The sequence below is a fragment of the Ammospiza nelsoni genome, chromosome 16 (genome assembly GCF_027579445.1).
Source record: "Ammospiza nelsoni isolate bAmmNel1 chromosome 16, bAmmNel1.pri, whole genome shotgun sequence".
In the NCBI taxonomy this organism is placed as follows: domain Eukaryota; kingdom Metazoa; phylum Chordata; class Aves; order Passeriformes; family Passerellidae; genus Ammospiza; species Ammospiza nelsoni.
The window spans coordinates 13,713,628-13,741,491 of NC_080648.1; the positions used below are offsets into that span (position 1 = coordinate 13,713,628).

Consider the following 27,864-nt stretch of genomic DNA (forward strand, 5'->3'; position numbering starts at 1 on the left):
TCGTCCATTAAGAGCGGGCAGCAAAAATCAATGAGAAAGGTGATAGGGGGGTTTCCTTTTTTAATCCTTCAGCATCTCTCGTTTCTTGCTCTGAAATCCTTCCTTCCAAGGCACATTTGCAGGACCCTCTTTGTTACCCTAAGGAGCCAGGCTCCGGAGAGTGCCCGCTCCAACTCCTGGAGCCAGGGTGGGCAGCGATGGATCCCAGGCGGGCTCGGCTCGGCTCTTTCTCTAGAGGAGTTTGCCACCTACTGATTCACAGGTTCCTCGGAGCTCCTGCCAGGACAAGTTGAGGGGCCAAGCTGGGATTCAGGGGCAGGTGGGGATTGCCCTTAGAGAGCCGAGGCAGGATCCCCAGGGGCAGAGCGGGCTCGGGGATGGATGCGGTTCCAGCTGTGCAGCCGCAGCTGGCAGCAGGGGCAGGGGCTGGGTGGAAGCGCCCGGCGTGTGCGTGTGCGTGTGCGCTGTGTGTGGCGGGGGAGGGATGTGGATGAGGAGCGGGCTCTCTTTCTTCCTCTCGGGGCTCAGTTAATCCTGCTGCCAGGCGCTGCTCAGCGGCAGTCTCGGCGCTGGAGCCGGAGCGGGGGAGACGCGCATCCCGGAGGGGAGGCGAGAGAGGCGGCTAAAGAGAGCAGAGCGGGGGAAAAATCAAATCTATGCTTGGAGCTGGGCTTCTTTTTCGCCAATGCAAAAGGGAATATGCAGCACATTTTTGCCTTCTTCTGCACCAGTTTCCTAGGGGCGGTGTTAGGGGCCAATTTCCCCAACAATATCCAGATAGGTGAGTGCGGGGCTGGGGGTGATGCTCCCTGGCGAGTGGGTAGGGGTGGAGAGGGGGTGCTGGGGGTAAAAACTGACCCGGTGATGTGCTTGCAAAGGCACAATGTGTGTGTATGTGTGTGAGAGGGAGCCAGGGGCTGAACTGCGAGGGCTGGATGTGTGCGTTGGTACCAGCTTTGCCGGAGCAGAGATGGATCAATTTGGATTTGGGGGAGGGGTAGGTTGGGAATAAATGCCTGCACATACACACACACCAACACAGAGGGAGAAAAGTGCCTCCGAAATGGAGGAAGTATGAAAAAAATATCTGTTTCTTGCCCTGGGAAATGCCTGGGCTGCCATTGTGTGTTGCTGCATTTGCAAAATCGGCGGTTGCATGATACATTTTGGTGAGGATGCTCTCATCTGTAGGTAACTGGGACGGGAGGTAACAAACAGACGCTCTCTTGTTGTTATTGCTAAAGAATAAGGGCAAAGCTATTGTAAGAAGGTCTTGCATTGAAGTCTCTTTCCATTTCATGCCACTTGCTTCCCCTGCACACCAGCAGTGCCTGTTTGATTCCTTCCTCCCTTCCTGTAACTTCTCCGTGCTCCTCTCCCTCCTTGCCCGCGTTTATTATTACTCTCCCATTGATCTTTATTGGTGATCGTTTGTAGCCTAGCCCCAAATTCCCTTCCCTTGCATGCTGGTTTTCTTTCCCGCCTCCCTTCTCTCTACAATGCCAATCAATCGCTAATCCACCAAGTTCAGGCAACTCCTGCCTGAGTCCAGCTGCACAATCAGTGCTTTTATTGCTGTTGGTGCTGCATCCTTGTCTCCCTCCCTTCCTGTCTCCCCTTTACCCCAAATTTGTGCAAGATCCCGGATTTTTTGCCTTTCAACGAACGCAACTTGGCTACGAGCATCTGATTCCTCCGATATCCGTGATTAGGCTGCGGGGTGGGAGGAACGGGGGAGGTGGGGGGATATTGGTGCACAAATAGCCCTTTTCACACGAGGAGATGCCCCCTCTACTAAAGATGTGCAAAGTGACGTTGATGGCAGGTCCTTGCCTATTTCTTTCTTCCTCGAGTCGTCTTGGGCATTGATACTTTCTGCAGCCTTATTTTAATTCTCCCTTGTTGCTAAGTGCTTTGTTTCCCTCCTCCTGAAATGCCAATAGCAGCGCTTTCTTTAAATGCATATAGATTACAAGACAGGCTGAATTTAATAGCATCTCTCCGGAGGCTGTGGAGGGATCTGCTGCAAGCCAAGGTTCCTGCTGGGGGAGCAGCAGGAAACTTTTCCTAGGGCTGGGTTATCGCTGCACTTTGTTCCAGATCCATGGGGAAGGAGAGGCTCTGAGCTTAGGTCCAGCCCGGTCCCAGTTCCTGCCCTGTTTGTATCATTCTGTGGTCCTGGGTTTATCTGTAATTCTGTGTAGATTGATTCCTCTGAGGGTCAAGCTTTAAGTTTGCTGCCCAGTTTGAGTTTGGCCGCTGTCACCTGTTAAATTTGGGATTTTCTGTGCAGCAAACCTCCAGCAGCAGCAGCAGTTTGGTCACAGTTTCGTGTCCCTGTGGCTGTCACAGCACTGTCCCCTGCTGGGCCAGGCTCAGCCAGGCTGCCCCGTACCCCCGAGTCCCACAGTGTGGGGGGACCCTGCAACCCTCCTGTAGCAAAGCTCTCCTCTCAATCAGCAGGGCTTGAACTGAGCCTCATTCCAAGCCAGGGGAGGAAGGAAGGATCTCGTTCTTCCTGTACTGAGGTGATATGGAGAGAATTCCCATTCCTCCTGCTTGAAGTTAGGGGGTGAAGAGGTTGAGCTTCACCCCATGGATTATCCCTATCCTGAGCTGCCTGGCCTGGGGATGCAGCAGGGCTCCTGTGTGTGATCCAGGGTTACATAACAGAAATGTTGGGAGGGTTTTGTGCTCCCAACCTGTCCGCAGTGGGCACGGAACCCTTGGCTCTTGGCTTCTGGAGGATTTCTGAGTTTGGAGGCACTCCCCGGGCTGCAGGGCTGTAGGCTCTGCTCTCAGGAATATTTCGGACCGACAATGTTTTTAATGTGAATGTTCTTAAGAGCTTTCTTCTCATGGTTCTGTTTTTCTCCCCAGGGGGGTTGTTTCCTAATCAACAGTCCCAGGAACATGCGGCTTTCAGGTTTGCGTTGTCTCAGCTCACAGAACCCCCTAAGCTCCTTCCCCAGATCGACATTGTGAACATCAGTGACAGCTTTGAAATGACATACACCTGTGAGTACCAGCATTCACTCTGCTCTGCCTCTCTTTGGCTTCTTTATTCCTGGCTTGGGTTTGTTGGCTGTCTGAAACATGGGACATCATGCACCTAATGCGTAGCTCACATTTAGGGTCCCAGCAACAAAACCCCAAACATACAAAGGGGTTTTGGGTCGTTTTGGTTTGTGCTAAGGAATAGGGGTGAGGTATTGCTGCAGTTATCCAGCATGTCTTGTGTTTCCCCTTCCATTGCACCCAAAGTGATATAAACCCCCCAAGATTTCATTTCCTCTTGTTTCTCTAACCTCTGCCCAAATCATTACATTGAGATTTCATCCCGATATTTCCCATAGCTGTGATGCACAACAAAGACACCCCTTTCCACCCACAGAGTGCACAGAAGTCTCTGTTTAGTGTGAACAGCTTCTTCCTCAGCCCCAGTTTAACCATCTGTCCTTGTAATTTAAGAAAGACCTAGCAGAAGCCAGCAGCTTGGTGCAAGTGGAGTCTAAATCCACAATAAGGGCATGCCTAATAATGACAGAGAGGTAAGAGAGTTCTAGTTTCAAGAAATTTATTCATTGGCTCTAAAAACAGATATTAAAGAATGAGTTTGCACCACGGAATTGATCTCAGGGTGGATCTGCACCCTGCTAAGGCACAGCACGTTGCCTGTACTGTTCTCATTAGAAGATATTATTGGGAAAAACACCCTGGCTTGCTAGATAAAGCCAAGGTTAGCAGCAACAAACAAGACCAGGAGGAGGAAACCAAATGAGAACTAAGCCCATAACAGAGCCCTGTGGTTGCTGTGGCAGCCTTTGCTTTCCTTGGAGCACAGTGCTGTGGGCGAGGGGCTCGCGCCAGCAGCGTGTGATGCACAGAGAATTCTGTGGTTTGACCTGGTGTCAGACACTGCTGCTGACACTCTCTGAACCCGTGTGTGTGTTTTGGGCTCTCAGGATAGGCTGGAGGAAGCCTTCCCTTCATTGAGCCTGTTGGATTGTTGTTGGCTGGCGTCTGTAGTGTCCTCTTGAGTCACTGAAACATCCCCCCTGCAGTTTAGTTGTGTGGGATAGAGGTGAACACAAACTGTTCTCTCTGCTCAGAAATGCACAGAAGGGATCTCCTGGAAGAAAGAGCCAGCAGGAGAATTAATGAGGCTTTTTGAAGAAATAAAAAAAAAAAAGTTGTGATATTTTCTGTTGGAGGGTTTGCAAATACAAGATCTCAGGAATTTCCTGCCCAGTATGGTATAGGAGATAGAAGTAACAATTTGGCCACACTTTCTTTGCAGTATCTAACAGCATATCTAAAGATTTTCTATTTTCTTTAATATCCCTCTATTTGCCAACTACAAGGTTTCCATCAAGGAAGAGCAACTATTTCAGCTCTATCCAATGGAACTTTCTTGGCAGGAAAGCCAGACAAATAGAAGGAAAAAAGCCAGACCTTGTATCTATCAAGGGAAAACGTCACCCACCTGGGGTAGAGTTGCTGACTGTGGCTGAGGATGAGCTATTTCAGAGCTGATAGCAGGAAGAAAGCAGAAACAGCAAGAATACCACTCAGATAAATTCTCCATCTGCACATGGCTTTCCCTCCCTCTCCATGCCTGCCACTAATGGTTTTGTTTACAGCTTTGATGGCAAGACCATGACACCAGCTATGCTTCAGGAACCTGTCATTAGTGCTGCGGGGGCAGGGGTGGTCTCACAAAAGCTGAATGGAAGCAAGGCAGCCTCCCAAAGGATGTTATATTTGAGCTCTATGTAGGGCACATTGTCCTAGATCAGACCAGCAGAGCACTTTGCACAGCCCAACTTCACTTGTCCTCGTTTCGCTTTCCTTATAATTAAAAACTTCCTAAGTTCCTCCAGACTATGGAAGGCAGCATTTGTTTTGTAGGCACAAAAGAAGGTGTCATTCCATGTACCCTAGGGGTGAAAAAAAACCCCAACCTGAAGAAAACAGGCCATTAGGAGACCTGATTTTAGTACTCTAGAGCTGAAGCGAAACTTTTGTCAGGAATTAGCTCATTCTTCATCTTCCAGCTAATTCCTTGCCTGGCTGCCAAGACTAGATATCAGCAGAAAGATCTGTTTATTTAGAGAGAATAAAAACCCTGCCCACACAGTGGTCTTTATCTTCTGAGGAAAGACTGGCCGTGCTACCAGTTAAAAGTACCAGGTTTTGTTCCCATGGAGATGGAGAACACAGCATTTCCTTGCCATTGGCATTGCCTGCTTCTGTGACAGTTTAGTCAAGGCTGTTTGGACCCCATGAACCTGATGCCTCACCTGTGAGGGTATCTGAGCAAGATCCCAGCTCCACTGCAAATCCTGCTCCGTGCTGGGATCCAGCTAAATGTACTCCTTATGGCAAGTGTCTGAAGCAGCATCATCCAAAGCACAGAGCAGATATTCAGAATCAGCGCTGAGAGCAGGAGCAAACTCCTTGTGGGGTGGGGATGAGGTGCAGCACAGTGACAGCAGCCTGGCTGAGGAAATGGTGTGCAGAATGTGCATGGGCATCGGCTGTGGCACTGCTCAGGAGCTGCTGGGGATGAGCAAGGATGAGCAAGCTGTGGTGTGACAGTGACAGTGACAGTGACAGTGGGTGCAGTGACACCGGGAGCTCCAGCCCAGGTGACAGCGCCGCTAATGACACGCCGAATTCGTGACAATGACAATGACACCCATCCGAGAGGGGAATCTGGAGAACACCCAGAGGCTGCTGTGGTCGCTGGGCTGTCACTGTGACAGCCCCTCAGTAACTTTCACATTTCTGGTGTTTTAGATGTGGACTTTTTATCGTTACACAGCTCAGTGCAGGTCCTGTGGTCCCTGTGTGCAACACGTCAGGAGATGATGGTTTTAGGCAAACCATAATCATTAAGAAAGCAAGAAGAGGTTGTGGAGATGTGTGGTGACTTCCTGTTTCATGTGTGGGGTTGATGCTAATGTTGTTGCATCACTGAGGCACGGGCACATTTCAGTAACTGAAATATCTTCCTGAATTCATTCCATCCCACAGAATAGCTGGTAATGAACACGCTCTGTGGTTGCAGCTGGGTGCCTGATGGGGCTCACCCGTATGAAAGTACACACCTGCCACTCTCATGGTTCTTAACTAAAGGTTAGGAGGCTTTACAATTTTGTGCTGTTTCTTCAAAGGCCAAGGAAATTGTTTAAGGGAGGAGGGTGAATGGAGAGTCCTTCCTTCAGCAGAATTACACAGCAGTTCCAGGTGACTGTAAAGGGTGAAATGATGATGAGGTGTAGCTGAAATGTTTGCCTAGTGACGTAGCAGAGCAAAAACCCTTCGTCAGCTTTAAAGACATGTTCAGAGGTTCTGTCTCCATCCATGTTTGGAAAAGCACTTTATTCCCTCCACACAGCGTCTAGCAAACCCTACCATGCTGTTTTTTGCCATGTCTGACTGCTCTCAGGGCAGACTCAGCACAGGAGAGTTGGTGCTGCAGGTCAGAATGGAGAGGGGTGGGAAGGGGGATGCTCTGTGCCAGATGAGAGGACACAGGAGCTTTGCAGCTCAAGAGAGATCTGCAAATTCCTGTCTCTGGAAGGCCCACAGTGGATGGGAGCACTGTGTGCTGTTGACAGCAGAGGAATGAGAGATTTCTTTCTTGAGTCAACCTGCGCTGGCAATAGTTTCCTGCTATTCTTCATCTCTGCCTCCAGCTGTGCACAGTGCAATGCGCATCCCGTCCTGAGCACAGCCCGGCTCCTCAGGGACTATGAGTTGTTTCAGCCACAGCTCCATGGCTTTATTTAATTTGTGGTGCAGAGATTCCTGCTTGCAGCCTTTGGCTGAGGTCCCCAGGTGATGCTGGCAGCACCAGGCAGGCGTGGAGCTGCTCTGGCTGTCCTGAGAAGAGGATGGCTCAGCATCAGCCTGCCCTGGGTCAGCAGCTGCCACACCAGGTGAGTCACCAGCCTGGTAAAACTGCCCCTGCAAAGCTCAGGCTGCTTTGCAGGGATGACCAGTGACTAAAATAACCCCTGTTCGTCACTGAGCCCTGCAGCTCTGCTGAGGCAGCCACCAGATTTTGTGTGTTTGGGTGCTGGGCTGCTGGCAAGGGACACTCAGGAGCTGCACACCTGAAACACAGGGGCCTGCACAGGATAGCAACAGGATTTTGCAGCTGCAGGAAAACTTGTAAAGAGGCTGAAAAGCAATGAATTATTAATCCCTCTCTGTGTATGCACAGATGCAGTTACTGTGGGGTCCTCATTCTGAGTGTATGCTGTGGGTGCTGCTAGAATATCAACAGTTGAATCTGTTCTGCAAATTAGAAAATGAACATGTAGTTTGGATTCTGTTCATATTTTATTAAGGCCTCCAAGCACCAATTAGAGAGGGATTTGTAGTGATCACTCACTCTGTGCTTATGTTCTTATCAATAGCAGCGAGCTTACATCCAGATCAGCTATGAAATGAAGTCTTTCTTTTTCTTCTTTTCCTTGGATACTTACATATATAGATAGAGTATTTATAGATATTGCTTTTTATCTCCTAAATTACCTCTCAGAGATAGGAAGGAATAGGCAAGCATTTGAATGTTCTCAAATGAGGAACTAAATTTGGTTTAATTAAACAATTATTGGGTGTTGAATTTAAAGGAAGCTTCTTTGTTGACAAACATATGATGGTCACCATTTCTTGTAAAGGTGTTGCTGTAATTATTCCGGCAGTAATCAGTTAGAATGCAATTTTTATAATTAAGTTTCCACAGTCTAAATAAACCCAGCCCTGTAATAGTTGTGGTGTTTGTTGCTAAACTTGTTTCTATTTTCACAGTGTCAGAAATCTCATGTAGGTGCTCTGGGAGTTTTTTTTTCCCTGCAGAGCTCAGGATATTTGCTATGACTATTTAATGTGAGTTCAGCCAACAGAAACACGGATTTAATGATCAGATGCAGTCTGATTAATACAACACAGGTACTACAAGGAGATACATCTCCTTGGATTATGTAACAGGAAAAGATGCGATGCAGACAGATGAATCACAGAGCATCAATTCACGTTAGATCAACCTCAGGTTAAGGTTGCTCAGTTTTGGGCAGGGATGGGCTGTAGCTTTCTAGCAAGTGTGTGTTTGTTCAGTGAGATGCCAGCAGCTTGGAATGTGCCAAACAGGGGGGAGCAGGTCCTGGAGGTGACACCAGCCCTCAGTGTCCCAGCAGGACCCCCAGGGTGGGCACTGACGTCCCACACACCACCAAAAAGGCAGGAGCTTGTCCCAAATGACTTCCCCAAGAAGGAAAAGCATTTAGAACATGATTGCTGAGCCATTCCCCCAGCTGTGGGTGCTAGGACAGGGCAGGTTGTCTGTCTGTCTCCAGGGATCTGGGCACAGAGGGGTTGGGGTAAATGTGGACCAATTCCATCAGCAGGGAACTGATGGGGCTCCCCTTGTCTCTTGGCAGCCCTGTGAGAGGCTGGCACCACACATCAGGAGAAGTGTCCCCCAGTCTGTGTCCATCTCTTCAAAGGCCATGGGGACATTTCTTCTTTGCATGACTATTTTTTGTGTATTTAATTTTTTTTATCCCGGGTGGTGGGAGAGTTGCCTGGGGAGAAAAGCAGATATGACGCCATAAGGAAAAATCAGAGGGAGGAATAAGGGGAATTTCACACCTGCAAATCTATCTGCTCATCTGGAAAGGATCCCAGCACTGGTGACAAGCAGAAAAGAGAGTGAAGAAGTAAAATTTGGGCTCTGCAGTAGGCAGAGGAGGGATTTGAGAAACAGTGAGCAGCACAGGCCAGACCTGTCCATTGTGTGACAGTCACAGCTTCCACTCACAGCTTATCTTTTCTTCTCTAAAAATAAAGCCTTTTCATGTGATAGGGATTCTACTAGGCCAGAAGCAGACAGGCTTTATTTTTTGGCATTATTAGCAAGGTGAGAGTGGAAATCTTCATGTGACTGCAAGGATTGCAGCATGGGGAAGTGTGCTGTTCATTTCCAAAACTGGTGGGAATTTTAGATATATACATTTACATTTCCTTTAATAGGGTTAAAGCCCCAAAGGCAACAGCTCTCTGCCACCAGAAATGGAAAAGGTCCCAGTTAGCTTCAGTAACACATGGAGCTCAGAGCAAACACAAAATCAACATGCTACTTAAAGAAGCAATAAATCAGGGAGACTTTAATATTCTGAAGATCCAAATTCTCAGGGGTGCGGTATTAACATGAGTCTGAAGACAAAGATGCATTTATTTCAACTGCATTCCTTTAAAGAGAGGTTTTATTTCTCTTATTTTAGTTGTGTAGAACTGAAACAGAGCACTATTTTTCCCAGTGAAGAGTTCAATATGAAATCCTTTGCTAACATCTGAGGAAGTCAGGAGTTAGGCAAGGTGCAGAAAGGGATCCAAACCAAACCATTTGCAACCCACCATCACTCCAGCAGAAAATATTTCAAAATGGTAGTGGACTACTGGGGCAATAACAGTGTGGCATCCAGCAGAAACTGCTCCCTGCTCACCTGCTGAAGTGTTTGCTCATTAGCTTCAACAGTAACGAGCCTCCAGCTGATTTTCTCACACTGTCCTTTTAGCAGCCACCCACTTGTCCCCTCTGGGGCACTCTTAAAAGAAACACCCCCAGAAAAAAACAACACAAAAAGACGAAGGCCTCCTGAAATGTTGATTCTTTTTCTCATGTAGATCAGTTATTTTCCCTGTTGCCTGCAAACCAAACGCTGCCAATCCTCACCCAGGGTTGCAATTCAGATTGTGCTTATGCTTCGCCAGACTGAGTGACCCCTTGAGGAAGCAGCAGTGAGAGGCAGTGAAGAAGTGAATGACAGCTAAAAATTGCCATATCTTGGCTTCTTTAAGAGGGTCTTTTCATTCCTTGATTTTATTTGTTTTTGACAGAGTGGAGGAGTGCAAAAGAAAACAACTGATGTCTAAGATTGAGTTGTACTGATGGCAGGATTCTCATGTGGATGTGGCATATGTGTCTGCATTTCTCTATATGCTATAGGAGTCTTGGCTTTGATTTAGTTAGTGAGATCCTGCCACTATGCTACTGGAGATGAAGTGGGAGGGACATGAAAGGTTGAGGGCTGGAGGGTCAGAGGAGAGATACAGAAACCTCTGTAAGTAATCTGGATGCAGAATGTGGAGGAATCTCACATGAAATCAAGGGCTATTCCTCACCTCCCTGCCCTCCCAAACACTTTGCTTTGATCTTTGCTAGCAGTGGGCTTAAACAAGTAAAAGACATCAGTGATTACACAGATTCAGAGGTGGTTTTTCTCCTGCTGGGCTGCCAACATCCCCTGAGTGCCCCGAGCCTTGTTGGCTTTCCTTCCATGCAGCACCCACATTCCATTCAGTGCCATCCCATAGAGGGGGGACAGCACTGCTATTCTAGCAGGTAAACAGCAGAAAAAATTACCAGCAGGTCTGGGAGCCTGTGTGGAGGCCAAGTCCAACAGAGAGCACCCAGGGACAGAGGGTGAAGAAACCCTGGAGTAGGAAACATGACGTGGGAAAGGGGTGAGGCAGCAGCTCTGCTTGGGCTGTGGATGGGCAATAGGTGGAGATCTCCCTTGTCTCTCTTTTCAGCCCTTAGCTAAGCAAGGGCAGGTTTTTCTTTCTGAGGGCTGTTCCTCCTTCTGCTCACATCTGAACTGGAGCTAATGGTGTCTCCTGTTTGCTCAGCACCACAGCTCAGGTTCCTCCTGTCCTCCCCCTTCCTGCAGGTGATGTATGGTAGTCGTGTGTTGGGAGTGTTTGGCCAGGGAAAAGGGAGACAGATGCTGGGATGCAGACCCCAGTGGGGTGAAGGTGAGCTGAAAAGGAGGCTCTTGTCACAGCATGCATGGCAGGGGAGGCCTGGGGTGACCCCAGGCCAGCAGGGAAACGGGGGCAGGTCTGAGCCACCAGCACTGTGCCTGCAGGGGCTGAGCAGCCAGCAGAGAAGGAGGCCTGGCCTGCAGGGAGTTCAGCAGAAATGTCTGTGTGCAGAAGGTGATTAATGTCTTTAATGAACTACCAAAGGAAGTAATAGCAAGCCAAACCACACAGGCTGCAGTGGGGGAAGGGGTGAGGAGAGGGGGCTGTTGCAGACAAGGAGGAGGCAGGGAGCAGTGCTGTGCCCAGCTCACTGTCCCAGAAAAACAGGCACAGCAGCTGTCCCCAGCCTGTCCCCAGCAAAGGCAGATCCGAGTGCATTTCACGGATTTAATCAGAATTAATTCAGTCTTCCAGCCTGTCTTCATTCTGGGGTCTCCTGCTCAGCTCATTATGGCTGTGCCAAAAGCCCAGCAGCTTCAGGGCGTGGGGATGGCAATCTGGGTGTCCCTGTGCTCCTGCCCTGTGGGGACAGCAAAGGCAGAGGCTGTGGGCAGAGTGGAGCCTCTCCTGCACTGTCAGGAACAGATCTCCTGAGGTCCCTGGAGTCTGGGACCTGGATTAGCCTTGGCTGGCAGGCGTTAAGAGTCATCATTTGTTTGGGAACCTGCAAGAAATGTGTGGATGAAGTCAGGCAGATTTCTAACATTGAGTCATCTATACCATAGCATCCTCCACCTTAGCAGCCTCGAGTGCCAGACTCACAGAGACCTCGGGGGGAGCAGATCCCAGCACCTCTCCTGAGCCCACAGAGCCCTGAGCAGTCCCATCTGCAGGAGGTCACCCATCCCCAGCCACACACAGACTGGAAAATGAGCTCCTTGTGCTCCCAGACATGCCCATGTCTACGTGCTGATGCTTGGAGGGCAGAGAATTCACTGTGCAGCCCTCAGGTGGGACATGAGACAGCTCCTGCATTTCCATCCCTGCTTCCAGAGCAACCACACACTTCAGGGATGAGCCCTTCCCCAAACAGCCCACACCATTTCTTGTTCTGGAGAAACCAGCACCTACTTTGGGGTACAGGCTTGTTCTGTGGAAGAGGAAACTCTCACTCAAGCATCATCACAGTTTTATGGGGCTTAGCAGTCACATTGCATTGAAGTACCAGCACCCAGCATCTCAGGCAGTAGCTCTCAGTGGCCATTCCCAAATTTCTCTTCTTTTTTTGAGAACATTTAGCCCATCAAAGCAAATCCTCACCTGTGCCCACATGTCCCCTGGTTGAATTTTCCTTCCTGTGTGAGGTACCAGGTAAAGCAACAGAGCTGTGTTGATCCTGGCTGAGTTCAGCATGAGACTTTGGGAGGCAGGTGAGCTCCTATTCCTATAGGGAATCCTATCCCACAGCATCTGCAGCTGCATTATGCTCCTCTGCTAATTCCTCAATACTCTGCTGAAGGTGACATCTCAGCAGTATCAAACACTTTGCTGCTCTCCCTGTGAGCAGCCTGTAAAGGCTTTGATAAAAGCTGGCAGCACGTTGCAAACAGGCTCTTTGCAGTTGTGCCATTCTGATGTATTGCTGAGAAGTGAAGAAAACAGATGTTCATGGCACAGGAACTGCTCTGTTCAGGTTCTCCTTCTGCATTTTGGTACTGCACTGCAGTGGCCCCCCAAGGGCAGGGGCCTGGCATTGTCCTGTGAGGTGTGATTGTCCTTTTATCCTCTTGGCCTCTTCTGTTTCTCACATTTCCTGGGCTTGCTGCTGGCAGGAGTGTTTGCAGTGCTCTAACAGCCATGCCTTTGCTTTTGCAGGCTTTATGCAGCTCTCTTTCTCCCTTTTCCCATTGATACACTCCTGGCTGACAGTGCCTGTCCCCAGGACTGGGCTCTGGGGGAACCATGGGGTTGGTATCAGTGCCATGGGGTTGGTGTCATCAGGGGAGGAATGCCTGCAGATGCTGTGGCATTTCCAAAACAGCACCCAGGGATTTGACTGAGCAACCCCCACCAGCTCGAACTGGATGACCACCGTTAAGCCTTGTGCAGTACTGGAGCTAACAATCTTGTGGGAAAGGAAAAAAAATCCCATTGCTTTGCCCATTAAAAAACATTCTACAGTAATTTCGTATAGCAGCTGAGACAAATCAGACCCAGAGCTCTAGATCAAAACACACCTGAAAATCTTGGGAATTCTGAATCCCATCCCAATCTGTCACGAGTTCTAATTGCCATTTGGCAGCAATCTCAGAGGAGTTGCAGAGCAATGTGCATTCAGGTTTCCTGCTTCAAGCTTGCACAGGACAGAAGGTAAAAGTGTGAATCCAAACTAGCAAGTCGAGCAGAGCAACTTTAAAAACAAACAGGGGGGAGGGGGAGAAAGTCATCCCCAGGGCTGTGGAGTGAAATCTAGAGCAGTGTTGTGGAGGCTGGGGATGAAGGGAATTGGGGCCAAGACATTCAGGTACAGCAGCATCCCTAGGTGGGACCACAGGATCCTTTGGAGGTGTTTGTCTCATCCAAGGTGCATAAATCTCATCCAAGGTGTTCTTATCTCATCCAAGGTGTGTATATCTCATCCAAGGTGTTCTTATCTCATCCAAGGTGTGTTTATCTCATCCAAGGTGTGTTTCTCATCCAAGGTGTGTTGTCCCAGCTGTGCAGAGGGATGAGGTGTGTGGCTGTAGGACAGGGGGTGCCTGTGCCATAGGATGATTCATGTCCAGAGCACATGATGTGCAGCACACAGGGGTGAGGTTTTTCCCCTAGCTATCCTTGCCTGCAGGCAATACAGCAAATTCTGCACTTTCAACAACAGCAAATGTACATTAAAAAAAGGCTCCATCAAAGGGAACTTGCACTTGAGAGTCTCCCTTTAGCCACTGGAGAGCAGCAGGCAGACAGACAGGAGGCTCCTTCCCATCCCTCCCTGCCTGGTGTTCTGTGGTTTTGGCATTGCAGAAATGGGAAGCATCTGTGAGCCCTTTGGATCACAAATGGATCTGGGAGCCTGCTACTTGTGCTAACAACTCATTTATTATCAGGGAGCAGAGGGTTTCTTCTCAGCCAGTGCAATCTATCATTTCTTAAAGACACCGTGTGAGACTGAAAGAATTTGCTTTAAGAGTTGGCACCTGGAGCCCAGTAATGAGTCCCTTTTTGGGAAGAACTCTCCTTCCTCACTTCCTCACTAAGATTTCTTTTTCCCAGCTTCAGGAAGAAGGGAAAAGGATGTTCAGCAGCAGCAGAGCACTGTTTGCTCTGAGAAGTTGGAGCATTCCTGCTCTGAAAAATTCCTTGGGAGGTGCTTCTCTCCTACTTCTCCTTTGCTTTTCTCTCCATAAGAATAGAGTATTTTGCCCAAAATACTGATGCAGGGAAGGTGAAGAGGCTGCTCCAGCCCCCTACATGGAGCCCCTCTCTGCAGCTCCAGGCTGAGTCTGCCATGCACAATATCCACCCACAGGCAGCACCTGCTGCTGCCTGCCCTGGATTTCCTGCTGCTTCAGCACAGAGCTGCTTCCTCTGCCATGCCATCCCCTCTGCTCCCCCAGTCTGGTGCTGCACAGTGGCTGTGGGGCCACCCTGGAGCCCCAAACAAGTCCCTGCAGCCACAGACCTGCTCTGGAGGGTGCACTCAGCTCCTCCTCTCTGCCTTGGTTTGTCACAGTGCTCTGGGATACTTTGTGTGGCAGCTGATCCCCTTCCCCAGATCCTCATCTCTCCCAGAGTGAGATTTTGGTGTTATTTGGCATCAGTCCTGTATCTTGTTTTCTGTTTTGTCAGAGTTATGAGATAGTTGAGGAGCTCTAATGCCTTCTCCCTGTAATTTCTTTCCTCAAGAAGTGAGAAGAAAATAAAATATACAAGGGGATACACTAAGACATCAATTGTTAAAAAAAAAAAAAAAAAAAAAATCCTGAAGAGGGTGTATTGAGTTTTAGGCAAGTGGTAGAATCAGGCACAGACGATAAATGAGAGCTGAAGGCTCGTGGCAAGTGCATCAGGGTAGCCTCTAAGGTGTTCTTTAAATGAACATTTGCTGCAGCTCAGTGCCACCGCAGGCAGCAGCTGAGGCCAGCAGGGAGATCTGCTCTGATCCCTCTCCCCGTGGGGCTCTGCAGCTCCTGCAGGCTCCAGCACAGAAAGGGACAAAGGGAGCAGGGCCTGATGCTTTGGACAGTGTCAGCTTTTCCTGCAAAGAGGGAAAGGCTAATCACTCCTCAGACATGTCCTGGAGTTGAGGGAGACTTTGACTTCAGCCTCCAGTGACCTACCCGTGCCTTTGAGCCCTCAGCTGTGCCTCCTGTGTGTGAGGCTGCCTGTGAGGGGTGGCTGCAGGGAGAAGTTCTGTTTTAAGGGGATTTGGGATACTGTCCCATCCTGTTGTCCAGTTTTTGTGTTGTTTGTTTTTGGGGTTTTTTCCTCAGTGACACTGGACAGTGATATTATTGAGGCACACCAAAGGCAGCATGAGAATACCTGGATTCCTTCTGGTTCTGCTGGAAAAGTCTGGATGCTCAGAAGGCAGGATGTGCTTTCTGTGCCTGCCAGTACTGATAAATAAGTGAAGAAACCTGCCCATAGGAGAGGACACAGCTTTGAATTTCTGTTCAGACCCACACTGGCCTCATTATCTTAGGCTCATATTTATAATTCCTCCTCTTCCTAATGAATCTGATCCCTCTTTGTGTAGGCCCCCAGATCCCTGGCAGGTGGGGATGGCTGTCTGGTGCACACCCAGAGCTCTCCCATGTCTGCTGGCACATGAGCAGCAGCCTGTGATGACCGGGAGGTGGTGGGGGAATCTACTCCTGTTCCCCTGGCAGTGCCAGGCAGCAGCAGATGGGTAAAGGTGCTCTGAGTGGGTGAGCAGAGACTGCCTCTGCATGCAGCATCCTTGGGAACGACCTCCCCAAGCAGACTCCTCATGGAGCAGCGAAGTGGAAGTGCCAAGGGGGCACAGTGAGTGGCCACTGTCCTTATTTGTCGGCACCTGCTCTCCCTTGGCTGTGGTGACAGCAGGGAAATGTCCTTTATGTTGAGTGTGGGCTCATTCATCTCCACTCCCCGAGGGATAAAAGCACCAGCACGAATCACCTGCTTGTGTCAGTCCTCATCTTCCTCCCCACAGGTGGCTCTGGGCTGCAGCTGGGCAGGGCAGGGCTGGCATGGACAGGGACAGGGATGAGGCACTTGGGGAGAGGAGGGTGTAAACCAGCTCTGCTTCTTCCCCTACTGCCCACAGGAAAGTGTTTAATTTCCCAATGGGAGGAAATTGAGAGAGGTGCATTTATCACTGACCCTGGCACAGGAGAGGATGGCTTCTCTTGAGTTCTCTTCTGTGCAGCACCAGCAGCACTGCAGTGGGTGAGGCTTTTCCATTCAGCCCAGGCAATGTATCTTTAATTTCCCTTCTTGATCTTTAGGCCAAAGATTATCGATAACTTTCTATTGAGTATTGAGTATCAATAACTTTCTATTGACTATTCTTTCTTCTGAAACTTCCTTTGGGGGAAAAAAGAGATTAAAGGCCATGGAGGTTAAAAAAGGTTAAAGGCCATGGATACTCTGCTTATCTAAGCCAAAACTCTTATCCCGCTAGGATTAGGACTTCATTAGATAAAACATTACGAGGCAAGTGCCATGGTTTGTTGCCTCCATGTGTTTTCCATGCTTCCTCTCCCCTCCATGTAGAGAAGGCAGTTGGGGGACACTTCTCTCCCACCCAAAATGCTTCACTGGCTGGGACTGGAAACTCATCAGGCCTTTAAGGAGTCTGAGTGGACCATGAGCCATCCTTAACCTAGAGAGAGTCAAGGAGATTTCTTCATGCCCACCCTAAAGAAATAAAAAAAAATCTTCATTTTTTTTGGGCTCTCATCTTCCAAGGTAGGAATTTCCATAACCAAATGACTACATGCAGCCCAAATTTCAAACTCCACCCAAATTCAAATTTCCCAGCAGCCCCAGTGTAGATACAATGGAGGCATTTAAAATAAGGAGGAATGTATATTCTGTTTTGGTTTTTCATGCTGTGGTTTAGTAGCTGTGATTGTGGCGAGACCTGGGGTTTTCCAACCTGATCTTGGCAGAAAAAAGCAGAATATGTCTAACTACCACAAGAATTATAATTATTGCCAGGCATTTCTGCGGCTTTATCAAAGTAGGAAGTGAGTCCTGGGAGGGCTGTGCATAAATGCTTTCTCCCAGGCTGTCCCCACGTTGGATGGACCCTGGCACAAGCAGGTGCTTCCCACAGGGACTCCCTTCTGAGCTGCAATCAATGACAAAAATTACTGTTGGGACAGCCAGAGGCACAGAAATCTATGTACCTGATGCAATGTCCTTATCATCCCTGTGTGGGAAAACAGCCACTTATTGCCTATAAAAATTTTTATTTTCTGAGGATATTAGAGGTTCCTGTGTAGGTGGGGGCATTAGCTTTATTTAAATGTTCAAAATATTTATTGAGGACATGCTTCCTCTATATTCTCTCTTGATAGGATGCCCCAAATCCAGTGACATTAATTAGCTACTTAAACTTTTTTCCCCCCCAGCTATGGCCAAATCTCTCTGGATTTAGCAGCACAGCAAAGATTTAACAGAAACTTTAAATGAGAAAAGCATATGAGAGGAGAAATTTAGGATAAGGTTCTGTGCCTGTTAACTGATGGCATTTATGAATTATAGCTGAGAGATGTCATATCAGTGGAAATGGAAAACAGCTTAGTGGATTATAAAAATACCCTCTATAAACCATTTTAATGCCTAATTTTTTTAAGTCTCTTATGGTAGGTGTCATAAAAATGAATTCTAGCAGAAAGGATAAAATTTTTCCCTGGGTAAACTGGCTAGCTGGCGATTAGAGGCTGTCAGGGAGAGCAAACTCCTGACAAGGCTGAGGTGGGGTTTGGCTGAGGACAGCAGTCTCCCATTTCTGGGGAGGTGAGTTTGCTTGTGGGTGAAGCAGATCCAAACCTGCAGGGTGAAAATCTCTGCAGCCAAATTCCCCCCATCCCAAGGAGGCTGGTTCTGATGCTCCCCTATCCCAAGGAGGCAGGTTCTGATGTTCTCCCATCCCAAGGAGGCAGTTTGTGATGTCCCCCCATCCCAAGGAGGCAGTTTCTGATGGAGAGAAGGAGAGGAACACTGAGGAGTGAGTGCTGGGGGCTCACCTGTGGGTCTGGTTTGGAGTGCCCATCCCTGGAGTGCCCAAGGAAGGGCTGGAGGTGGCACTCAGTGCTTTGGGCTGGGGACAAGGAGGGGATGGAGTACAGCTTGGACTTGGTTATCTGGGAGGGCTTTTGGCAACCAAAATGATTCTGGGATTTTTTGCTTTTTTATTCCTGCAGCTCTGACTGTTCTGATTTAGCATTTCAAAATGCTCCATGAGCAGTGAAACCCACCACACTCAGTGTCTGATGGATTTGGGGCCAGGGAAATCCCTGGTGTGTCTCAGTTTTGGGGCAACTCATGGAGGGGCAGCAGCCAGGAGGGCACAGCCAGGATTGCTGGAAGCTGCAGATGTGGATATGAGATAGGAGGGTGCAAAAGTTGCCTGTGGGATGTCTTGGAAAGAGCCAGGAGGTGGTGCTGGACAGAAAGATCCATTCTGGTGTCTACCAGGCTGCAGTGACTTTGATTCCATCACTTTCTTGAGTATTGATTGCATTTAAAATTAAACCTACAAGAAATAGCTGCAGCTCTGCCCTGCCCTGTGGAAGGGGTGTTTTGGCTGCCCAGTGTTTTCTGGTCATTTCAGAGGGTTCCTCATTCCTCTGTGGCCCCTGGGTGCCTCCTGTGCCTCATTTTGAAAGCTGAGGCAAGGCTCAGTTCTGGGTTAGGGTATTTAGCGCTGCTCTGCTCTGCAGCACAAACCCAAGCTGCCTGTGCAGGAAAGGGGGGTGACCTACCTCTCCCTGTCCTTAGGTTCCTGGGATCCATTCAAAGGAGCTTATTCTCTCACTACCTTTGAAGGCTTTGTGTCAGTCTTCCCCACAGATCCTTGTACCTCAGGCCTCTTTTGTGGTTTTTATTCCAGAAAAGATCTGCATGTGGGATAGAGGTGGCATTGCCTTTCCCAATGTGAGCTCAAAGCAGAGCTGTGTTTGCCATGTGTCATTGGGACTGGCAGGGAGGCAGGGTTTACTGTCTGGGCTCCAGCTGAGCACCAGTGCAGGAAAGGCAATTTTCCAAATTAAATTACACCAGCCAGGATGCTGAGCAGCTTACTTCTGGGTCCTGCTCTCTCTGCAAGGGACTTCATCATGACGTGAGCTGAAGGGATGAGTAACAGACTTCAAACTGAATGCTCACCAAAAAAATCTCCTGCAGAATAATCCAAGAGCAACCTACAACCAAGTTCTCCACGATCCACTTGGGTTGGGAGTGTGTTTTCAGTCACTGAGAGATGAGCTGTCTTGCCTCTGGGCTTTTTCTGTTGAATGAATCAACCAAGGGCTGATTATAAAATGAATTGGAGGGGGGGAAAATGGGATTTCTCTGATCCCTTTCCTTCCTTTCCCATTACCTTTTTCTAGATGGCACAGGTATGAATATTCACCTGTCCACCTTGGACCAAAGATACCCAGAGAGGAAGAGATCTTGGGGACACTTGATTCACATATAAATTTTCACAGAGAAAAGCAATGTGGGAAATGCCTTCTGATTACAAAACTTTCATATTAAAAGTTGGGGCCATTATTCAGAGACTGTCCTGGAGTAGTGACTATTTACAGCTCTGTAGTCTCAGAGTATTTGGGGGATTGCTAGCTCTGTAGTCAGGTTATGATCTGGGAGATCATTTTAATTTTGACAGAATGTTCCCAGCCCAACTCTCTTGGAGGTTTGAGTAGACTGTGCCCCAAAAAGACAGCAAATAACTACATTGTGTGTCTTATCAGCACTGTTAAACCAATTGGGTATTTATTAACAATCAGAACTGCTGGTTTAGTCAGGTGGCTTTGCTGTGCCTGTGTGAGAGCCTGGCTCAGAGTGGAGGAGAAGCAGAATTCAAAATGCTGTTTAGGATTTCAGGACACCTTTTGCCTTGTCACCGCCTGGTGACGGTGATAAACACCCCGTTCCCTTTGCTTCCAAACAAATACACACAGTCCCCACTATTGCACATTTCCTGCCCTCTGCCACATTTTTGTCAGAACCTGAGCGGGTTGCAAAATAAATCTTTGGATGTACCCATAGTTTCCTACCAAGCCAAATGGGAATCCCTTTAGTACTTTTTTTTTTTTTTTTTTTTGAGGAAGGGATCCAAAATGAAAACTTGCCATTTTGGAGGACTGGAAAAAGAAAGCAAAACTATATTGTCTGGAATTTCTGTAGGATGTTTCTTTGTGGGTTTTTTGGTGTTTTTTTTTTCCTGCTGGGTGCCTGCAGTTCCCAGCAGAGGCATGGCACATGTGTTTTACTACACATTCCTGCTGTGCATTAGCATGCAGGGATGTTGCAGGAGGTTCTCCAGTGTGGTGAACAGGCGTAGGCAGAAAATTGATTCCTCAGGAGATTTCAGCAAAATGGCATCTTGGGAGCTGATCTCCCATCAGATGCAAAATTTCTTTACATTGATGATTTGGATCGTCACACCTTTGTCATAATAACACACAAGGGTTATTGCTGCAGTTTTCCAAGATTGTCTTACCTGTTATAAATTCTGAAGCAAAACTAGGGGGCAATTAAATGGGGAAACTACAAGGGTGGTGGTAGAGAAACTAATTCCCTTTGCTTTTCAGACAGTTAATTTAACAGCTGTCTTAGAAAAGCTCTCCCACAGGACAGCTCCATCATGTGAAATTCCCAAGGGATATGACAAGTCAAATAAATAGTTCATCTGCTCATTATGTGGCAGGTGAATGATTGCATTTCCTTCTGGGAGTAGGAACCTTTTGGGTGGCAGAATCTCACCCAGATGAGGGAGGGCATTTCTCAGGTGTGAGTGCAAATGTCCATCTGTCTCTCCCAACCAAAGCAGAGCAGAACAAATCAGTGGTGGCTACTTTTGCTAGACGTGTTTCAAAGGCATGATTGCACCCTTCTCTGTGGGGAGAGCTTGCTCTGGGTTCACGCCTGTGAGCAGGAGAGCTGAAAGGAAAGTTGCAGCAGCAAGGATGCTGAGAGGTACTGAGGTCCCAGCAGAGCTGCCCACAGCGGGAGGAAAAGCCCTGAGGTGTTGGTATAATGTCACTCAGTCCTGCCCTGTCCTTCAGCCCACCTCAGCCTGGGACAGACACAGGCCAGTGCATCATCTTTAGTTTGACCAAGGTATAATAGCCTTCATTGCTATTATTTTTTAAAGCTGCTGTACTTTGGCTCCTTTTGTACATTGCCTTTCTTTATTATTTTTTTTTCCTCCATGTACATTATTCTACCAGGGACTTTGACCATTTCTGCAGAAATCACTTTGGGCTCCCCTGCAGACACCACTGCTGGGGTGACTGTGGAGCACTCAGTGAGTCTGGGGTGCAGCAGGATCAATGGCACATTTCTGGATTTCAGTGGAAGGTGAATATCTGCTGCAGGGATGTCCAAGCTCTGCTAAAACACCCAAATCCTGACCAGCTCCATGTGCTGCCATTCCAGTCCTGAGCATTCTTCTGGAAATGCCAGTGCAGTTCAGTGGCACTTTGCAGCACTGACTCCAAAGGAATCACAAAATCAGGTAATAAAAAAGGATAACATTCTCCTTTTTGAGGTTTCCAATGTAGCAGGGCTCCAGTCTGCTTTATGGGGTTTTTTTGATAGGTCATGGACAGCCCTCTGCCTGTCCCCCACTCAGAAGAGTGTTCCCCGTAAGGGCTCCAGCAGAAATGATGTTTGCCGGAATCTACAGACAGTCTGAAAAAGAAAAAAAAGCTCTCAGAAGCATGATCCACATCCTATTCTTCCCTCTCCCCACACACTCATCACTGCATCTTCTCCCAGCGGAGCAGTGCTGAAGCCTAAGATACCACATTAAATGTCAGTCATTTAACTACCAGTTATTTTAGCAAATAAGAGTGGGACTGTCTCCCTGGGATTGACTGAAAATTGTTAAAGGAGGGAACAAAAGGCAAGGAAAGAGAAAAGGAGAGGAAAGGGAGAAAGGAACAGAAAGGACAAAGGGAGGCACCAGGCAGAAGGATTTGTGATGGCAGAATCTGAGAGAGAGGAGTTGGAGGAAGGCACCCCAGTGACATCAATGGGCTGGATCCCACCGAGAGCTTCAGGGGGCATTAATGAGCCCTTTGTGATGTACCTAAATTACCCAGGCTCATCCTCAGGACTGTGCCTCTGATCCTCCTGCTGGTGTCAGCAGCAGCTCTGCCACTGCACTCTGCCAGTCATTGATTCGGAAGGAAATTTCTCCAAGGTGGGGGATGCCCCTGTGTTTGGGAGATGGCAAAAGAGCTGCTGCTTAATTCTATGAGAAGGATGGGAATCCTCCTTTCTTTTGCCTCCCATCTTGCTCCACATTCCTTTCTCCTTGTATTCTGCTCTGGAGTCCAGTTAACCCTTGGTGGAGCTGATATCTAAATCTTGCCTGTAACAACTGGGAGATTTTCTCTTGGAGAATCACGTTAGCTCCCAGTGTTGGCAGTGCAAGTTTTCTCTACAAGTAGAAAACATCCAGGGTGTATTAATGAGCTGTCATCTGGTTGTTCCCATGAGTTGTGTTTGTTGCATTCCCTGAGGCTCTGCTGGTTCTGGCATGGAGGGCTGTGTGAGTTTAAATCTGGAGTCCGTCCATGCACGACTTTCAGATTCACATTGGAGAGCAGTAGAGGAAGGAAGGAAGAAGCAGTTCTCAAGTCAGAAGAGCGCTCAGTGTTGGTGTGGGCAGAGAAACCCACAGAGCAGAAAATCCCTCCCAGGAAGCTCTGTTCTCATCAGAAATTAATCAAAATAGTCCTTTCAAAGTGTGTCTATGGACTGTGGATATCCTCAGTTACATCAGGGAATAGTCAGAGCTTTTAATGGCATTACTCCAAGTGAGCAAGAGCAGATTTGGCCCCTTGCTTCAGGATCACAAACCACAGGTAATCCTCAGGAACAGTGTGCTATTTCTGAGGATAAACATGGAAACCCACAGGAAAAATCAAACACATAAAACCAACAAAACCAAATCAAATCCAACGTTCTTCAAATAATTGAAAAATAATAACTAGATTATTATCTTTAAGATATCTCTATTTAGTTGTACTTTAAAAGTATAACTAAATAGAGATATCTTAAAGTACACATCAAAATTTAACTAATAAAGCAATTGTCTGCATTTTGTGTGAATAGTCCAGTTACAATGATAAACTCTCTCCTCTTAACATCTCATCTGCTTGTGATTTTTAACAGGAAGAGGAAAGGCAGGAAAAGTGAATTTGTGTGTGGGGTTTGTGTAATATCCATCAGGAAAAACAATCCCTGACAAGCATAGCAGCCCCTTGAGAGCTTAATCATCATTGAAGCCAAGTACAAAAGGAGGAAATCAAACCTTTTGTGAAAGCTGGGGGCTTATTTAAAGAAATGAGCCAAAGCAGACTCATGCTTTGTCTGGTTTGAGGCTTTTCTGTGTAAATGGAGCAAACTACTGAATCAGACAAGTTATTTCACATCACAGTCCATGAGGGTTTGGACTTTCAGTATGCTGCTCTAATATCTTTTACAAACTACCTGTTTTCTCCCACAAATCATGAAAGCCCACTCACATGCTGCTGTAGAAGGTCAAAGTGAGGTTTAAGTTTGCTCTAAGTTCACACCTTCTTTTTAATACTGTGCTTGTATGGATTAAAAACTTGGTTGAATGCAGCTGGTGGTGAATTAACCCTTATCCCTTGAGGGCTGAGCATGCAGAGCATGTTTGTAGAGCAATAGCTGAAAATCCCAGGCTGTGTAACACAATAAAAGTCCTTATGTGCTGGTTTTACTTGTCATGAGCTATAGAGGAGGTGCCTCTTTTGAACATAACACAAGAACACAAAAGATGTTACAGTGAGCACAACCAAAGATCAAGCTACCCAGTGCACTGTCTGGTAATTGGGTATAGAAGCCGTTTAAGGGAGACTATAAAACATACTGCCTCCTGTTTGATGCTGTTTAATGTAAAGTTTCCTCTGCCAGAGTGTGCATCCAGAGTATTGTGTTTAACAGCCAGCAGCAGAGCAACCCCCTGAATACTGGTGGTCTCAAAATTCATTTATACTGAGACTTGTCTGGCACAGATTTCCAGGATTTAATGCTGCATCACTTGGGAAAATGCAACTCTGCTTTTAAACCTACTGCCTGTTCATTCCTGGGTGTTCCCCTAAATCTTGGCTTTTGAGAAATAAAGAGCATGTGTTATTATGAACCTTTTTCTCATCTCCAAGCCATTCCTGATTTTATGCATTTCTGCCACTCCCCTGGCATTCATCTCTTTATTAGTCCTGGTGTCCTCAGTGTGCCTCAAATCATCCGTGACCCTGAAAAGTTGTTTTAACCTTTTGATGCCTTTTTGCATTTCACAGCATGCATGGGACATGTGCAAGGGTTTTATCTGCTCTTTGGCCCTTTTATGGGTTGGAAACCCTCTGACCTTACCCCTTGCAGCGCTTGCTGTGCTCTACAAGCTCCTTGTGGTCCTAATTTTGAACGGCACACGGTTCATCTCTCCAGGGTCTGATCAAATGGGCATGGAAATGGAGACAGATGTGCCACCTGTGATGGGCATTTCAGCCATTACATCTGGAGGAATCATTTTTTTGAGGCCTCCTTCTCTCCAGGGGGGAGAACAGTTGAATTATTCTTGATCACTATTTCCACTATAAATTCTTGTGTCATGATTACAGGTCTGCCGCACTTTCCCCCCTCAGTTCCCTCCCCCATCTCCCTTGCCCTTTCATGTTTCTTGTTCCTTTGCAAAGTTAAGCTGTACCTCTTTGAAGTCCTCAGGGAGAAGAATCCTGTCAGGACAAGAACAGGAGCTCCAAGAGCCCCAACACCCTCCTGTATCTGATGGAGGAGGCATTCCCCCCTTTTCTGCATATGCATTTGGTCCCATCAGCAACGGAGCTGATTTTCCTTTCATGTTTAAAATAAAAGTACATCCACTCATTTCCCCTCACTGATAGCCAAAGGGAGCGATTTGATAGCTGGTTTGAATACCTTGTATCACAATAGCCTATTGCTTCAAATTTTATGCCATATGGGAGTAATTCAGATATCCTGTAGCTTCATCCTGGGTGTAACAAGAATAAGAACTTTATAAGTCTCTTTAGATTGCCTTAGCCTTTTGCATGATTTCTTACTAAGTAATTGATTTGGAAAGTAGCAGGAATGGCAAAATATGCCCCTAATGGGAGAGCACTGCATTTTCTGTGTCGTTGTTATACATAACTTCCATGTGTATTTAAATGAGTAGCATCAGCATAGAGCCAGGAGATATTATAGATATTATGTAGAAAAATAAGTGTTCAGGGAGTATCTGATGAATAAAGATAAGAACCATTTGAAGATCTGACCTTGCAAACATTTAAGCACAAATCTGTTTCCACAACCTTGCTCAAGCCATTTTCTGGGGGGTGTTGGGTACAAACCTCTTGTCTGTGTGGCAGCACCCCAAGCCATCCTTCCCATCCTTCCTCATCTCTGCTCCTGCTTTACTAACAAGACAAATCCAAACATGAGAATAGACAGAAACCAGTATTACGGGGAATGTGAGAGGATTGAGAAGTAATTTTCCATTTCTAAAACGATTTTCATTCTGACATTTCCAGAAACATATGGCCCCATGTTCTGCGAGCGGTTTCTTAGGATGTGCTGTCCCTCTGCCTTGCTTCCCAGAACTCACAGTCCCCCACACACATGCTCGCACCAACGTGCAGGGATGCCCAGCCTTGCACTGCAGTCTGTCGGCAGAGGAAGGAGAGGAGGGATCTGTGCTTCCATCCTCTGGGTCCCTCTGGAGCTCAGTCCTTGTTGCTTCGGGAGCGGGAGATCATTGTCACACCTCGTTGTGTCACACCTCGTTGTGTCACACCTCATTGAGACACACCTCCCGTGCCTTAATCTGCTGTGAAGGAGGCAGATTAGGGCTAGCAGCCCCAGTTTCATGGGTTTGAACAGCTTGAGTTCAGTCGGAGCTCGAGTGCCCCCAAAAGCTGCTCCTGTGGTGCTCTGGGCACTGTGCAGCCCCTGCAGGGCTGTGAGAGGCCCCCTCTGCAGCTGCTGCCGCCTCTGCAGGCTGGAAATTGGAAGAGATTTCACTGAAAACCTTCCCTTTCCCTCTTCCCTCGTTTGCAACAGGTCTCATAGGGTTGAGTAAGTGAAAGAATGGTGATGGGCAGGGGTTCGCCAGTGTTTTATGGGTCTGAGCAGGCAGAACTGCAGATTCCATGAGCTGCTGGTGGCAGAGAGGGCAAAACCAGCAGCAGATCCTGCAATGAGCTCTGTTGCTAAGGAGAGCCCTGTGCAAGGCAGGGGAGAGGAGCCTCCAAAACATGCACAGATATTCAGTGTCCCCCTGTCTGCACGGAGCTTCTGTGCCTGGCCCCTGCAGAAACAGGGGATTGTGGCTGAAATTCAAGCATCTTCTTGGATCAAGGTACCTGTATGATCTGTGCTTTTTGTGGCCCTCCTGGATTTTGTGTAAATTCTTCCAGTCCAGTCACTATGAAATATCTAAGAAAATGCATGTATCAAAAGTCTGAAAATAACCAAACCTGGTTTACTACCCCAAGGATCATTCCATACTGGACCAACCAACCCCTTTTTTGCATTCTTTTTCCTGTTCATGCTGTTTTTTCAGGAAAAAGTGGTGTGGGAGTGGGAGTCAGAGCTGAAGGAGGATTTTGCAAAGGAATTGGAGGGCAGGGGATGAAGAAGAAAAAGCATCACCTGCACATCAGGGCTGGGGGCTCTGTGAGAGCAGAGGCTGTAGAGCTGCCTGTGGGCACTGGGGCTGCATCTGAACCAAAGAATTCTTTGCAGTCTGTGGCAGACAGGGCTGCCAAACACTGTTGTGACCTCCCAGCAGGTATCCCAGGAGAGACCAGTTTGCAGCACAGCAGTGACCTGAGCCTGCCTTGGTTGTGACACCATTTCCTCGAAATCCCCTCCCCATCTGGGCAGAGGCACTTCCAGGAACAGCCTCTGAACCTCCCACAAAGCCCATTTTGTTTGAGGATCCCTGGAATTGGATGGGAGCATCCAACCTCACATTTCTGCTAATGAAGCTGCTGAGAGTAATTAAAGGCAGCAGTTTGGAGTTACCGAGCAATATCAGTTCTGATATTGGGAATAAGCCGTGCTGGGGGTAATTGTGCCACTCAGCTCTCTCCCTTTCTCTCCCCACATGCACTGCAGAGCATCCCTGGCAGGGTAAGGGCAGCTTTGTGGTTGTTCCTCTCATCCCAAACAGAGCCTGTGCATGACCTTGGTCTCTGTGCATGCTCCAGTCCCCAGGGATGCTGAGATGAGCTGTGGAATTCAGCCTCAGCACTGGTGGGCACTGGTGAAGCAGTGGTGGCCTTCAGGGGGTGTTCTCAAGCCTGCAGGTCTGTGCCTATGATGGATGTCTGTCACAGACTTCTTTTTATGAAAATCCTTTCCTTAGGGTTTTTCCTCCTGAGAAGCTGAGAGGCCTCAGGAACAAAATGTACACAATGATTATCTGCTGGTGTGGAATGCAACAGGTGCATCTGTGATTGGTCTCATGTGGTTGTTTCTAATTAATGGCCAATCACAGCCCAGCTGGCTCGGACACAGAGCCTGAGCTGTTGTTATCATTCCTTTCTATTCTTAGCTTAGCTAGCCTTCTGGTGAAACCTTTTCTTCTATTCTTTTAATATAGTTTTAATGTAATATAGATCATAACGTAATAAATCAAGCCTTCTGAAACACGGAGTCAGATCCTCCTCTCTTCCCTTCTCCAAGAACCCCTGTGAACACGGTCACAGATGCCCACAAGGAAAGGGTGCAGGAGCAAACTGGCCCAGCACAGGGAGGGCAGTGCGGGTTCAGAGCCATTTCATGGTGGGGATGTGGCTCTGCCCTGCTGAA

At 47.8% G+C, this 27,864-nt stretch overlaps 1 protein-coding gene across 2 annotated transcripts in view; it reads left to right on the forward strand.

Annotated features, from left to right (window-relative positions):
* The first annotated feature begins 577 nt into the window (after positions 1-577).
* The window catches only part of GRIA1 (glutamate ionotropic receptor AMPA type subunit 1), a 120,903-nt gene continuing 93,616 nt past the window's right edge, over positions 578-27,864 (forward strand). For both annotated transcript variants that reach the window (XM_059483971.1, XM_059483972.1), the window contains exons 1-2: positions 578-781; positions 2,881-3,018. In XM_059483971.1, the coding sequence (XP_059339954.1) occupies positions 700-781; positions 2,881-3,018 (220 nt within the window). In that variant the 5' untranslated portion in view covers positions 578-699. The remainder of the gene's footprint in view (positions 782-2,880; positions 3,019-27,864) is intronic.